Below are 13,757 nucleotides of genomic sequence, written 5' to 3' on the forward strand. Positions count from 1 at the left end.
CAGGTCGAAGACCAGCTGGGCACTGAGGGCCTCAAGAAAAGATACTTCCGGGGAAGCGGGGGCAGAAAGTCACAAGGAACCAGACATAAAATATTTAATTAGAGGGAGAGGATGGTAACATTAGCCCTGGATGAAAATACTTCTCAGATGGGACATCTGACAAAAGTTGTCAGCGACCCTAAAATTGAAATTGTTCATGAGACTTCACGAGGACGAAAGTGTTTAAAGGAACTTTTCTTTGAGCGCTTAGACTTTATCGTTTTAGACTTAGCGTCTAAACGTCTTTGACGTTAAGACGTCAAAATAGAGGAGAGGGGGAAAATGTTCCAGATCTTTGTTGGCTGCGTCTTAGTCCCACACTGTCTTCCTCCCACAGCCAATGCTCTTAACTCTCCGCCTTGCCTCTCCTTGTCACTCATACGCGCACAGCGGCCTAGCTGTGGTGCAGGAAGCCAGTGGTTTAGGCTTAGCTCTTGTACGAAACATCTATGTGGTGAGCACCTTTGAAGCAGTTAACGCTATTACTAGAACAAATGAGGCAACATTTGCAGAGGGAAACTGCTACAAAACATTTCCCTGAGATTTGCAAATCCTGTGCTCAGAAGTTACACGTATTAATAATTTTGAATAGTCATTAGTGGTTTCCAAAAGATAAACTGTGCTTGAAGTAGAGTGATTTTAATAAAAAGGAGAGTCTTCTAGTGCTCTTTAAATGGACAGAAGTCAGAGGATTCCGGCCTTCCTGGTTTAACCCAGTTCTTGTTATAAATTTCACAGGAGAATGAGAGATATGCATACGAATGGCAGAGATGCCTGGGGAGTGCCCTAGATGTGAGTATGTCATTTTTGTGGTGCTCACATGCTCATAAGTGCTGTCTTGTGCCATTTTGCCTTCTTTTGGTTCATTTGAGTGGACAGAGGAAAACCCGAGGAGAGCCCTCCGTTGATGGCCTCGTGCAAAGGGAAGCTCTATGGAAAGTCAGACAGCTAAAGGGAGGCTTCTTTCACATATATGATAACAAACACTGGCTCATTTGTCACTTGTGTCCTCACCTGTCACTGTGTTTAAAAAATAACAAAATGATATCATTAACGCTGCCTAAATTAAAATAGTATTTAAAGAACCTCTCTCTTTTCCAAAGAAATGGAGGATTGTTTCTTCAGGGTTAAAATTAAGTTCTCAGATTCATGTCCGCATAGTCATAAACATCTATCGCCCGTCGTGCTTTTTCATACCTCCTGGCTTCTCCGTTGGGTTTTCTCCTAATAGGAAATTGATTTGCAGTGACTTTTCTCGATTATCTAAGGTGATGTGATTTCATTTCCCATAGGTCATTAAGAAGGCAAATGATACTTTAAATGGAATCAGTAGTAGTTGTGTGTGCACAGAAGTAATCCAGTCAGCTCAAGGCATGGAGTATTTATTAGGTATGTTCTTTTGTGTTTTACTTATTCAAAATCTTGACACTTCACAATATTTTCAGTTTTCCCTTATGGTAAGTATTTTAATCTAGATCTTTCAAGCTACATGTGACTTCACTAAGTAGCATCTGCATTTGTAGGTAAGATGCTTAGGTCACAGAAACAATTGTTTGACTTAAGGTCCCTGTGGCGAAGTTTCTCAGTCCTTATACACATACCAGCAACAGTATAAACTTGGGTCTGCGTTACTGGTTTATCAAAGAACCTGACCTAGATGAGGCATTAGAATGAAATCCTTGTGGGGGCTCCTGGGTGGTTCCATCGGTTAAGCGTCCAACTCCTGATCTCAGCAAAATTCTTGGGTCTCCAGTTAATGCCTTACCATGCTTATGCTCTGTCGATTCTTCCTCTGTACCCCTTAATGACTTCACAGATTCTTTACCTCCCTGACCATCTTCAGCTATTAAATGTCCCAGTCCAACTTGAGACCCCAGTCTCTGTTCAGTCCAGTGTTGCTCTCCTCCTGAAGTTTATGCTTGGCCATGGCCAGAGCCACGTGCACGACCCTAGTCGTTTTCAGATCTCTGCTCAGGTGCCACCTTCTGAGTGAGGTCTTCCCTGGCCTCCCTCTCTCATAACTGTGTCCCCTAACCCTGCCCTTGCACTTTGTGTCCCTTTCCCTGCTTGATGTCTCCTTTGCCCTGTGGCCTTTAATAGCTTGTATATTTTACTTATTTTTGCTGATGATCTCTTTCCCTCCCTGGAATGAACCTCCAAGAAGGGAGTGATTCGGTCTGTTTTGAGCCCCGCTATGCCTCTCACACCCCGACTCGTGCCTGGCACACGGTAGTCACTCAGACGTGCCCTGACCGAGCAGACAGTGAAGGGCTGCAGTCTCTCCTTCGCTTCTGCCGCCTCGCTCTAGCTCCTGCCCCCTGCTCAGTCAGACCCAGTCCCACTGCACAGACACACCAGGTAGGAGGGTGCCTGTCTGTCCTCGTCTCGATTCCCTGGTGTCTGTGAAAGATTGTCTTAGAAGCCCCCTCCCTCAGCTCAGGGTCGGCAGTCATTCCTGCCCTTCCTCTGGGGAAAGAGGAAAAGCAGAGCACTGTACCCCAGCTGCTGGTGCCTTACTCGGAAGACCCCCTGGAATTCCTCCAGTCCTCTCTTCTAGAGGCGCGGGGGAAAGTTGGGCATGTGTCTGGTGGCTGTCCTTAGAAAGTGAAGATACTTGGCACCTTTCATCCTGGCTGGAAGAATTCAGCCACAATTCAGAGACCACAGGAGAGGAACCATCCTATGTTCTGTTAAGTATATATAAAAGATGCATGAAGCCACAGGGTTTGTAAATCATTGGGCATTCGGAGAAGTGAGATATTTCTTAATTACTTTGTGATGATGTTGACATTCAGATTCTTTTAGGCTTTTGATGTTCCCATTTTCTGCCAGTTTAATGGGATTTCCCAACTTAAACAGATGGACTTATAAAGAAGCCAGAAAAAAATGAGTTAATACTTCCATAGTGTCTCTTGTTCTCTGGGCACTGTTCTAAGCCTTTTACAGTATTAACCCATTTAATCCTCTCTGGTGAGGTGCTTTTATTATCCTCATTTTACAGATGAAGAAAGTAAGGTCCAGAGAGGTTATGTGACTTGCCCAGAGTGGACACAGCTAGTAAGTGGCAGAGCCGCGGATTTGAACCCAGGTAGTGTAGTGGTGGTGTGAGCTCTTACACTGCAGCACTGTGTAGACTGGTCCCAGGGAGTAGTACGTTATAGTCCATATTTCCAGCTAAGATACCAGCAAGCGGTAGTGGGGCCCTGTGCTGCCCATCTCTCTGCACTCCCCGCCCTCACCTGGTGCTCTCACCCTGCAGGTGTCGTTGAGGTGTACAGAGTGACCAAGCGCGTGGAGCTCGGGATAAAAGCCACCGCAGTGTGCAGTGAGAAGCTCCAGCAGCTGCTGAAGGACATCGATAAAGTATGGAATAACCTCATTGGCTTCATGTCCCTGGCCACACTCACGGTAAGGCCGTTAGATGCTCAGCACTTGCTTTCCTTTCCAGAAACCTCAGTGGTAAAGCGAAGTGTACATTCCTGCAGTGGCACTTCCTGCAGTATGAAGGTGAGGTGCCTGCTGGATCGTGGGACTTAACGGTGAAGGAAGGAGATCAGTGTGCCGTTAGCTGAACAGCACTAAGAAACTTGGCTTCTTGCTAGCCCCCAGGCCTGCGGTGCCACAGAAATCAAGAGCATAGGAAATCAGTCACTCTGTCAACATCCTGCTGCTTCCTTTTTTCCCCAATTTTATTCATTTAAATAATCTCTCCACCCAACGTGGGGCTCAAACTCACGACCCCGAGATCGAGAGTCGCACACTCTTCCGCCTGAGCCAACCAAGCGCCCCGTCTGCATCCTTCTTAAGTCACATACATAGAAGCACATTTTGCAGAGCCTCAGTGAGTTCCTGGGTTTGCTCTTCTAGTTCCGAATGGCCCCATATGTGTCCTTTTAAAAAGCTGAGCAACACACGTTGTTGCTGTCCTGTGGTTCATTTAGCCTTTTTACTTGCTTAGGTCCTTGGATTATTTCCACTTCTTCCTGTTGTGAATAGTTCCATCTGAATCTCATTAAACACATGACTATTTGTCCTTTCCGGGATATAGTTCCTCCAAGTGGACTTAACAGGTAGGAACGTGTGTTTGCACACGTGCGTGCGTTCATACGTAGCTGTTGTCACTTTTCTTGCGTGGCTTTCCAGAGAGCTTGGGCTAGCGGGCAGTGCTTCCGACAGTATGGAAGTGTACTTTTCTTTACATTGTGTTCCAGCTTTCTTTGTCCGCTACTTCATTTAGCAAGTGTGTAGTGAGTCCCTAAAGGTGTTTTGTTTTGTTTTTAAAGATTTTATTTTTAAGTAATCTCTACACCCAGTGTGGGGTTTGAACTCACAACCCCAAGATCAAGAGTCACACACTACGGACTGAGCCAGCCAGGCGCCCCCCTTCAGGTGTTTGTATGTGTCATTCATTTTGTAGAGGCTGTGCAGTATTCCAAAGGATAATTTACTCTTATTTCCTTTATGTGTAAGTTGATCATCTATCTGTTTTGACCGTTTGACCATCTATTCAATGAAATGCTGTTATTAACCTTACACATTTCATATTTGTAATAGATTTATATATACACACAGACGTAGACTGGCAAGCTTATATCTGTTATTTTCTTCATCTTCTATTTTCTCTTCGTTTTCCATTTCATTGGGCAAAACTATTTTATTTTTATATATTCATACCTATTCAGTTTGTCTCTGATATTATCCTTTATTTCACAATAGTCAGAAATTTATCTTCCTTCCACAGCTGGAATAAATATGCTATTCCATTTTCTTCCTTTCTTTTTTCCCCCTCACATATAACTGTGTGACCCATCTGAACGGGCCTGCAGCTATGGGGTAGGAAGCGGTTCTTACTGCGCTGTGCAGATAGGCAGGTGGATACCAGCTCTCCCAACAACATGCCTTCAACGGCGGATCTTCTCACCATTGTTATGTTGCTTCTGGTTTGTAATATTAAGTTCTTAAAGAGTTTAAATCATTTCCAAAATCTCTATTTTGTTCCCTTGGACTATTTTTCAATTTATAGCCTAAAATCATAGAGTTTGGGTAATTATTTTTAAAAAATACAGTTCTGGCCAGTACAATAAGAAATGAAGTATAAATATTTGAAAAGAAGAGATAAAATTATGTTTATTTGGTGATATGAAATACAGAAATCTGAATTCAAGAGGTTAAATTTATTGAGTTTGGCAAAAATTCATAGCATTCTTACATATTAATCGTAGCTAGAAAGTGTAATAAAAGTGGGAACCTCAGTTTTCTTAATGTATTAAATCACTCAGGTCCTTATCACTTCTGACTGCGTCGCTGGAGTTGCTGGTTCATTTTGTTATCCCTTATCGATCTGTCCTGCACGCCCTCCCAGCCCGTTCTTTCTGAAATGCCAGTCTGGTTGTGTCATTTAAATCCCATTTAAAATCCTGCAATGGGCTCTCCATAGTCTTCAGGATCAAGTTTCAATTCCGTAGCTCAATGTATAAGGCCTTTTCCATCCCTTGGACTGCCTTTGCCTCTTTCTCTGTCAGACTGCTTTTCCCTCTGGACTCTGCATTGCTTCTCCAAGAAGTCATTCCAAAGAGCCCTTCAGTCTGAATTTGATGCCCTTCCTGTGTGTCCACAGCCACATTTGTCTCTGTCCGAGCACTTAACATGCCTGTTGATAATCTTGTGTTTGCTTGTTCTTGCCCGCTAGGTTGTCCGCTCCTTAAAAGCCAGACCGTGTCCTTTATTGCTTTGTGTTCTAATGCAATGTTTGGTGGGACTTTGTACATGTTGTTTTATACCCTTTTGAGCCTTCCAATTTTGTTCAAACTAGAGATGCACTTTTTATACCTTATAATGTTAATAACTGGTTTAAATTTTTTAAATAAATGGATAAGAAAAATGAAACAGGGGAAGAAGAAAGGAGGGGAGATAATATAAAGCCAGGAATGAAGTTAAGTATACAAAAGTGTGTGTGTTTTTGTTTTGTTTTGTTTTCTGGATATTGATCTTTTATTCTTCAACCTTGTTCTTTAAATTTTATTGTTATGTTAATCACCATACATTACATCATTAGTTTGTGATGTAGTGTTCCATGATTCATTGTTTGTGCATAACACCCAGTGCTCCACGCAGAACGTGCCCTCTTTAATACCCATCACCAGACTAACCCATCCCCCGCACCCCCCTCCCCTCTGGAACCATCAGTTTGTTTTTCAGAGTCCCTCATCTCTCATGGTTCCAAAACTGTGTGCTTTTAAAGGCTTACATTTGCAGGTGGTGAGCTGTACAGTTAGTTGACTTTACCCTTTCTAGGAATTGACGTAAAGAAGACATGATGAGTTCCATGTTCATAACGTAAAAATAAACCCACGCTTGGGAGACGCATAATTATTGCTGGTACTGATACCAGAAATTTCGCATTTCTTTTGTGGGCTTTTGTAAAGAGGAAACTAATGTAACCTATGTTATCTTCAACCTCCTTTCAGCAAATAAAGCAGTAGTTTTCACTGAGTCGTTTCTTAGGAAATCTCTCCGTATAGGCCAAATGGCGTAGCTCCAAGTACAAGTTAGTGGAAGTCATTCTGAATGTGGGAAAATAGACTGAATGGGAGCTGGGAAATAGCCCAGCAGGGCATACAGGCGGTGGGCTCATGTCTTTGCTCCATAAAGAAAACCGGCAAGTAAACGAGAAATAGACCAACATCCCAGTAAAATCTGAGCAAGACCGTGAAGTGACTTGTGAAAGGGGAGGCACAGCTAATCAGTAAACATTAATGGAGACCCAAGCAAGATTTCATTTTCTACCTAATAATAAATCCAGTTTTTGTTTGGTCTGCTTATTGGAATCCTAATGGGGTCAATGTGGTAAGAGGGGGACGATTCCTTAGGGAATTATTAAGAAATATAAATCGGTATCACCCTATAGAGTGTTTAGCAATATACTTTCCCCCTGTCTATGAACTCCTTGAGGACAAGGACCAAGACCACGTTTTGTTCATGTTTTGTTCTCTATGTGAGCACAGTGCCAGGCACTGCATAAATACCCAGTAAAAGTCAAAATGAATTAAAGAACTTACGTTCAGAGTAGTTGGCTGAGCAGTTCCACCTGTAGGAAAACTTCCCAAGGCAACAGTTCTACATACAAGCTCACAAAAAGAAGCAAGATAAATGCACAAGTTGTTCTTTGTAAGAGTGAAAAATCTAGAGGATCAGTCAAGTCAGTTGTGTGAATCTTCATATTAGGACGTTGTGTGGCCGTTTGTTTAAAGGAGCACCAAGTTTGAAATAACACAGAACTGCTACTACAGGGCTGGAAGGAACTTAGCCACGGTGACAATAGGGTTGTGTTTGGGTGATGAAACCTTGGGTTTTCTAATGTTTCTAGCACCAGCTACAAACCAAGTGGGTTGGCTCATGACATTCAAGGGTGGCTGTGGAACGGGGAAGGACATGTTACCAGTTGTTTATCATGGAGTTCACCGTGGTGTGACCTTTACTTCATCTGAGCCTCTCTGGCTAGTCTTACGGAAGTCTTACCTCAAAACTCAAATGTGGCATGTTTTTTTATAGCAACAGGATATTTAAGACCAGGAATCGGCAATCTAGAGGTGATGCGTCTGGATCTCTCCTAATCCACCCATCTTTTGCTTCCTAACTTTGTGCTAACGTGAACCAGATTAAGCGTGAATATCTTCATCATCATCAGCCAACTTTTACTGAGCGCTGACCGTGTGCTATTCCCTGTTCTTAACCCTTAACTTTTTAATTTACTTAATACAGAACTTTTGAGGGTAGATACTATCATTCTCCCCCCTTTACAGGTGAAGAAACTGAGGCACCAAGATATTAGACCTGGGTTCAATCTCAAAGTCAGGAGTTTGCTTTTCAACCACTATACTCTGTTGCCTCCTTGAAATGGGCAAACTGGGTGGGGAAAACCAGAGATGTGCAAAAGCCTTTTTGGGGAAAGAGGGTCATTACTTAGCATCTGAGTTAATGAGGTGAAACACTAGGCGCCTCTCCTGGCAGCAATTTGATAGAAAAAAATCAAGTTCTTTTCTGTACATTTTTCCCCTATTTTGTATCCCAGGACTAGAGAGCAGCTTAAGAACCTCCCCTTTCCATTTAGATTGTAAGACTCTTGATTTGGTGGCAGTTTCTCATGTAATTAATGCTTTGAAAACTAGATTTCTGTACAAACCCTCCAATCAGGGGCACCTGGCTGGCCCAGTCATTTGACGGTCTGACTCTTGGTTTCAGCTCAGGTCATGATATCTGGGTCATGAGATCAAACCCTGCATTGGGCTCTGTGCTGGGTGTGGAGCCTGCTTAAGATTCTCTCTCTCCCTCTCCTCCCACCCCACTCGTGGGTATGCTAAATAAGTAAATAAATAAATAAAATTCTTTAAAAAAAAATACCTCAAATCAGCTACCCATCTCTTCTCTCCTGGTGCTGGTAGAAAAAGATGGCTATGATAGCAAAGCATCTTTCTTTGTCATGAGCTCTTTGAAGAAAAATTATCATGAAAGACCAAGCACCTTAACCAAGCTCCTTCTGTATTAATCCTTTTCAGTCTGGGGCGAATTGAGGAGAATCCTGGTGTGGGTTGCTATCGTGTATTTACTTCTTGAGGTGTAGCTACTGTCACTGGGTGAGGTGGAAGCCAGGTTCATCTGTGTACGTCTTCTCAGACTCGCAGGTTCCCTGGTGCTACCGCTGCTGCTCGTGAGAAGGGCTTGCCTCCTAGACTGCCCCTCCAGGCCAGCCTGCCTGCCTGCCTCTAGAAAAATGCAAAACTCGGTTATACCACTCAGTAAGTTGTGTTACTTAAACCATTGAGCTTTGACAAGTGCGTACCCCAAACAACTAATACCCCTATCAAGATCCAGGCTGTCCCATCATTCCAGAAGGGTTCCTTATGCTCGTTCTTTGTCATCATCCCACTCCGAGATTGTCATCTCTGTTTTGATTTTTTTATACCAAGGATTAATTTTGTTCAGACCTTTTTAGGGAAGCCACGGGGGGGGGGGGGGCGCATGGCTGGCTCAGTTGGTAGAGTATGCGACTCTTTTTTTTTTTCCTTAAGATTTATTTATTTGTTTTAGGGAGCATGCACACATGTGAGTCAGGGGAGGGGCAGAGGGACAGACTCTTCAAGAAGACTCCCTGCTGAGCATGGAGCCAATGCAGGGCTCGATCGCAGGACCCTGAGATCACAACCTGAGCCAAAACCAAGAGTCAGATAGATGCCCAACCCACTGAGCCACCCAGGCGCCCTGAGCATGTGACTCTTAATCTTGGGGTTGTAAATTGGAGCCTTACATTGGGTGTATAGAGATTACTTAAAAATAGAATCTTTTAAAACAACAACAAAAAAAAGCCATGGAATTTGCTTTTGTGATTTCAAAGAAAGCCTGTTGGGTCTGGTTACCCATCTAACCTGGGAAGTGTTGCCCTTTCACATGTGGTGATTCTAAATCCCTCGGTGTGGCAGGTAGTGAGGTAAATGGGAAGAGTTGCCAGACATTCATGCCCTCTCCATCAAGCTCCCATGAGGAACCTCCATATCTAGCATCTGTGTCTAGTGAGTGATGTTACTTGACATTCTTTTTAGACACAGGATAACAGTATAGGGATTAATTAGTCTGCAACTAGACAACCCAGGAATGCTCGCAAATTGTACATGAACACAACTGAGTGTTCATTCCTCTAATTACCCATGCTTTTCCACTCGTGCCTTTTTCACCAAGTTAGCTGTGACAGAAAAACAATCCTTCTCTGCTTGGTTGTTATTCCTCATTATACCATGTCATTGCCTTTTGGATAACTTGCAGGTCTTTGGTCTATAAAACTTGCTTGAATTGCCCACTGCATGAAGAATAGTGTGCATTCTCCAGAGAAAGTATAAGATATGACTTGTCACAAAGAAACTTTACTCTAAAAATAGATATGCGAATGTAAATGACACAAACCAACATCTATGTAGTTCAGTTGGAACAAAACTCTGCAAACTCCAGGGACTCTGGATGGGAGACTCAATGCAAAGAAATCATTACTAGAGAGAAGCAGGATCGAGGTTGTTAGGAAGCTTGTAACTGTTTATACTGTTGTTTCATTTTAGGTAGAATTTAAATTTAAAGTTCCTTAGTGAACCAAATTGCCATAGTCGGGCTCTTGATTCCAAACCTGTAATAGTTTATTTTGCACCTAGAACCTGTCAGGCATCGTGCTGTATGCTTTACCTTCATTCTCCTTGAACCCTGGTACTGTCCTGTGAGGTCAGTAGTACCATCCCCATTTGCAGCTGAAGAAATTAAGGTTCAGAGATGAACCTTGCCTGAAACTGACAAATCAGCAATTTGAATGCACATCCTAGTTTTATTTATTTATTTATTTTTTTAAGATTTATTTACAGGCGGCCTGGATGGTATAATGGGTTAAGCGTCCGACTCTTGGTTTGGCTCAGGTCGTGATCTCGGGGTCGTAAGATCAAGCCCCGCGTCAGGCTCCATGCTCAGTGCAGAGTTGGCTTAAGACTCTTTCTCCCTCCCCACTGTTTGTGCTTACTCTCTCTCTCTCAAATAAAATCTTTTAAAAAAAAATAAAGATTTATTTACTTATTTGAGAGAGAGTGAGAGCACGGGGGGGGGGGGGGCGTGGGAGGTGTCAAAGGGAGAGGGAGGAGGAGGAGGAAGACTCTGCGCTGAGGGCGGAGCCCCACTAGGGGCGCCATGTCACAACCCTGAGGTCGTGAGTTTCAAAAAGTCCGCTCTTCTTACTGTGTCCGTGCCAGCTTCCAGGATGCTAAAAAATAGACTTGTTTCTTCCGTGAAGACATCATGCAACTATTACCATCAGGAAGCAGCGGCATTACCTGTCTTCGGTGAAAAAGTCCTAGAGTGTTAGTGCTCTGTCACCGTAGTGGTGCTTGGGCTGAGGACCGCAAAGTCCACAGCCCCAGACTCCAGAGCGCGGCTCCCTGATAGTTACTGACGCTGGGAGGTCTCCGGCCGAGGCGCTCTTTATGCACAAACGCCCTCTTGTGGTGGAAGCATGCGCACCTCTGGGCGCAAACTGTGAAGGAGCTGGGTGTTTCTTAGGAGGTAAACATCATCTATTTTAGTGAGACGAGTGAATGGTTACCTAAGAGATGAAGTGCAGTAGGTTTGGAACAAAGACTCAGCCCTGGAAAACAAAACGGATCCATTTTGCCATATAAAATCCTGGAAGAGAGACAGGACTGTTAGTCCGCTAAAGTCCAGTCAACTGAAAATCACACAGGCTTTGATTCCACTGTTTTCCTCAGTACAGATTCTTTTGTACTTCCTTCCAATGTGAAATAAGCAATGAATTTCAGAGTACTTACTTCCCATTGCTGTGGCATGTCGGGAGGTCAGTTTATTTTTGGTAATGATAGCATTTTTGTCATCTGGCTGGTGCACACGTTGTTTTAGAGACCGAATCTTCATTATGTTTCTGCATGGCTATTCTCAGTTGACGGAAGGCGATAGGGTGATGGAATAAGGCGCACGCACAGACGACCATGTCCTGATCCTTGGGACCTGCGAATTTATTACCTTAGGTGGTGGAAGGGTCTTTACAGATGTCATTAAGCTAAGGGTCTTTAAATGGGGAATTTATCCTGGATTACCAGGCATAAAGTGAGCATGAGGAAAAGCCATATGACAGTTGGACCAAAGAGAAAGATGGGCAGATTCTCTGCTGTTGGCTTTGAAGATAAAAGGTGGGACCATGAATCGAATGTACAGGTGGTCTCTAGAAACTGGACAAGGTAAAGGAACAGATTTTCCCCTAGAATTTCCAGAAAGAATGCTATGTTGCTGGCCAACTTTAGAATTCTGACCTCCAGAACTCTAAAAGAATAAATTTAGGTTGTTTTAAACAACTAAATTTTTGCTACTTCATTAGGGCAGCAATAGGAAAAATTAGACAAAACATTGAAACTAAGAATGAAAATGGTTACATTGTAACTCACACCAAAAGTCTAGAATTACTTGTGGAACTGTGTTTAGATTATTTTTTGTATTAGTCAAACTAGGTCGGGTTTGCAATGGGAACACCTCCCCCCACCGTCTTAGTGACGTAAAACCACAGAGCTGTGTTGCTCCTGCTACATGTCCATGTCAAGTTGGAGGGGGTCCCTGTGGACAGGTCCTTCTCACTCAGGGACCTAGGGTGACAAAGCCTCCACCATGTGGAACATAGCTAATCACCGTGGGAGGGTCAAGGGAACGTGACAAACAGCACATCAGTCTTAAAGGCTTCCTCCCAGAAGTGACACCTGTGTCTTATGATCACAGTCTCTGGACTCTGCATGCTATGTGGCTGTGCATCATTTAAGGGAATAGGAAATGCCCATCCTACCATCTGTCCAGAAGAATTATAATGAGGATATTTGTAAAGAACACCAATTACTACTAAGTTCTTCCTCCTTGATAATGATTTTCTTGGACACCATTTTAGCAGTTTATTATTAGCTAGAGACTCAGGATTTATATATCCCAGTCTGACTTTGGTACTTACTGTATGCAGGCCATTTATACTGTAACTACTTATTAAAATCTTTACTAAATGCATGAAACACTTGCCAGTTAATGTAGGTGATGTTCAATTTAAAATGGCCTGTAGAGGGCGTACCTTCTTAAAGAATTGTGGCCACGGATTGGTGTCCTGCTGCCTCTATGTACAAAACAACCCCCCTGCTTATAGTTGTGTATTTACAAAGGTTAATTTTATCATTTGAAAGATTAATTTGACCACAGGGTAATTTATGAAGAGCCTTATGATTTTCACGGGAGAATTACAATATGACCTTTTCATTCGCTTTCCTTATGCCTTTGGTAAACAGATATTAAAGGGCTTTTCCTACGGCCATACCACCCTGAACGCGCCCGATCTCATCTCATAAAGGGCTTTTCTTAATTGGATTGATTTCAAGATTGGGTTTTCCCACATTCTAATTATTTCTCAAATAGCCCTTGTTCAGTAACATAAATATCTATAACGTAGATTATAGAAGTGCTACTATTTTTTTAACCTCTTAAAACTTGTTAGATTTTGTCAAGTAAATAATTTTAATAATCATTTAGAGCATTTCAGAGAACTTTTTATATATCTCTGAGGGTCCCAACAGCAACTGAGGAAGGTAGGAAGAACAAGTGAAATTGTTAACCATTTTATAGGATGTCAAAATTGGATAGCAAACAAAGTATAGCACAACCTGCTTCTAGATTTGACCAGAGTTGGCCATGATTGCACTAGAAAAGAAAAGTTATTGTCTATGGCTAAGGCCACGTAGGTTCATTTCAAGGTCAGAGTCCTCATGCACTTCAGTGAAACATCTGCCTCCCCTTTTCTTTGAGAACTGTCTGTCCTTCCTTCCCTAGGTGTGATCTAAATGGATTCAGCTCAGGTTAGTTTAAGAAAGGTTTGTGAAGCTAATACACAGTTTATGATTTCAAATTAGGGATGAGGAGGGACACCTGGGTGGCTCAGTTGGTTGAGCATCTGCCTTTGGCTCAGGTCATGATCCCAGGGTCCTAGGATCGAACCCCACATCAGGCTCCCTGCTCCGCAGGAAGTCTTCTTCCTCTGCCGCATCCTCCCTGCTTGTGCATGCTCCCTCTCTCTCTCAAATAAATAAAATCTTTTTTAAAAAGTGGGGGGGGGGGATGAGACCTATATAATCTATACATTTTTGTAGGGAGGAGCCATT

At 43.0% G+C, this 13,757-nt stretch overlaps 1 protein-coding gene across 15 annotated transcripts in view; it reads left to right on the plus strand.

Annotated features, from left to right (window-relative positions):
• SYNRG (synergin gamma) overlaps nucleotides 1-13,757 on the plus strand; it is a 79,290-nt gene that overhangs the window by 59,369 nt on the left and 6,164 nt on the right. For all 15 annotated transcript variants that reach the window (XM_027625996.2, XM_027626005.2, XM_027626006.2 and 12 more), the window contains 3 exons: nucleotides 778-831; nucleotides 1,332-1,428; nucleotides 3,299-3,447. In XM_027625996.2, coding sequence (XP_027481797.1) covers nucleotides 778-831; nucleotides 1,332-1,428; nucleotides 3,299-3,447 — 300 coding nt within the window. The remainder of the gene's footprint in view (nucleotides 1-777; nucleotides 832-1,331; nucleotides 1,429-3,298; nucleotides 3,448-13,757) is intronic.

Source organism: Zalophus californianus, chromosome 16 (genome assembly GCF_009762305.2).
Source record: "Zalophus californianus isolate mZalCal1 chromosome 16, mZalCal1.pri.v2, whole genome shotgun sequence".
NCBI lineage: Eukaryota > Metazoa > Chordata > Mammalia > Carnivora > Otariidae > Zalophus > Zalophus californianus.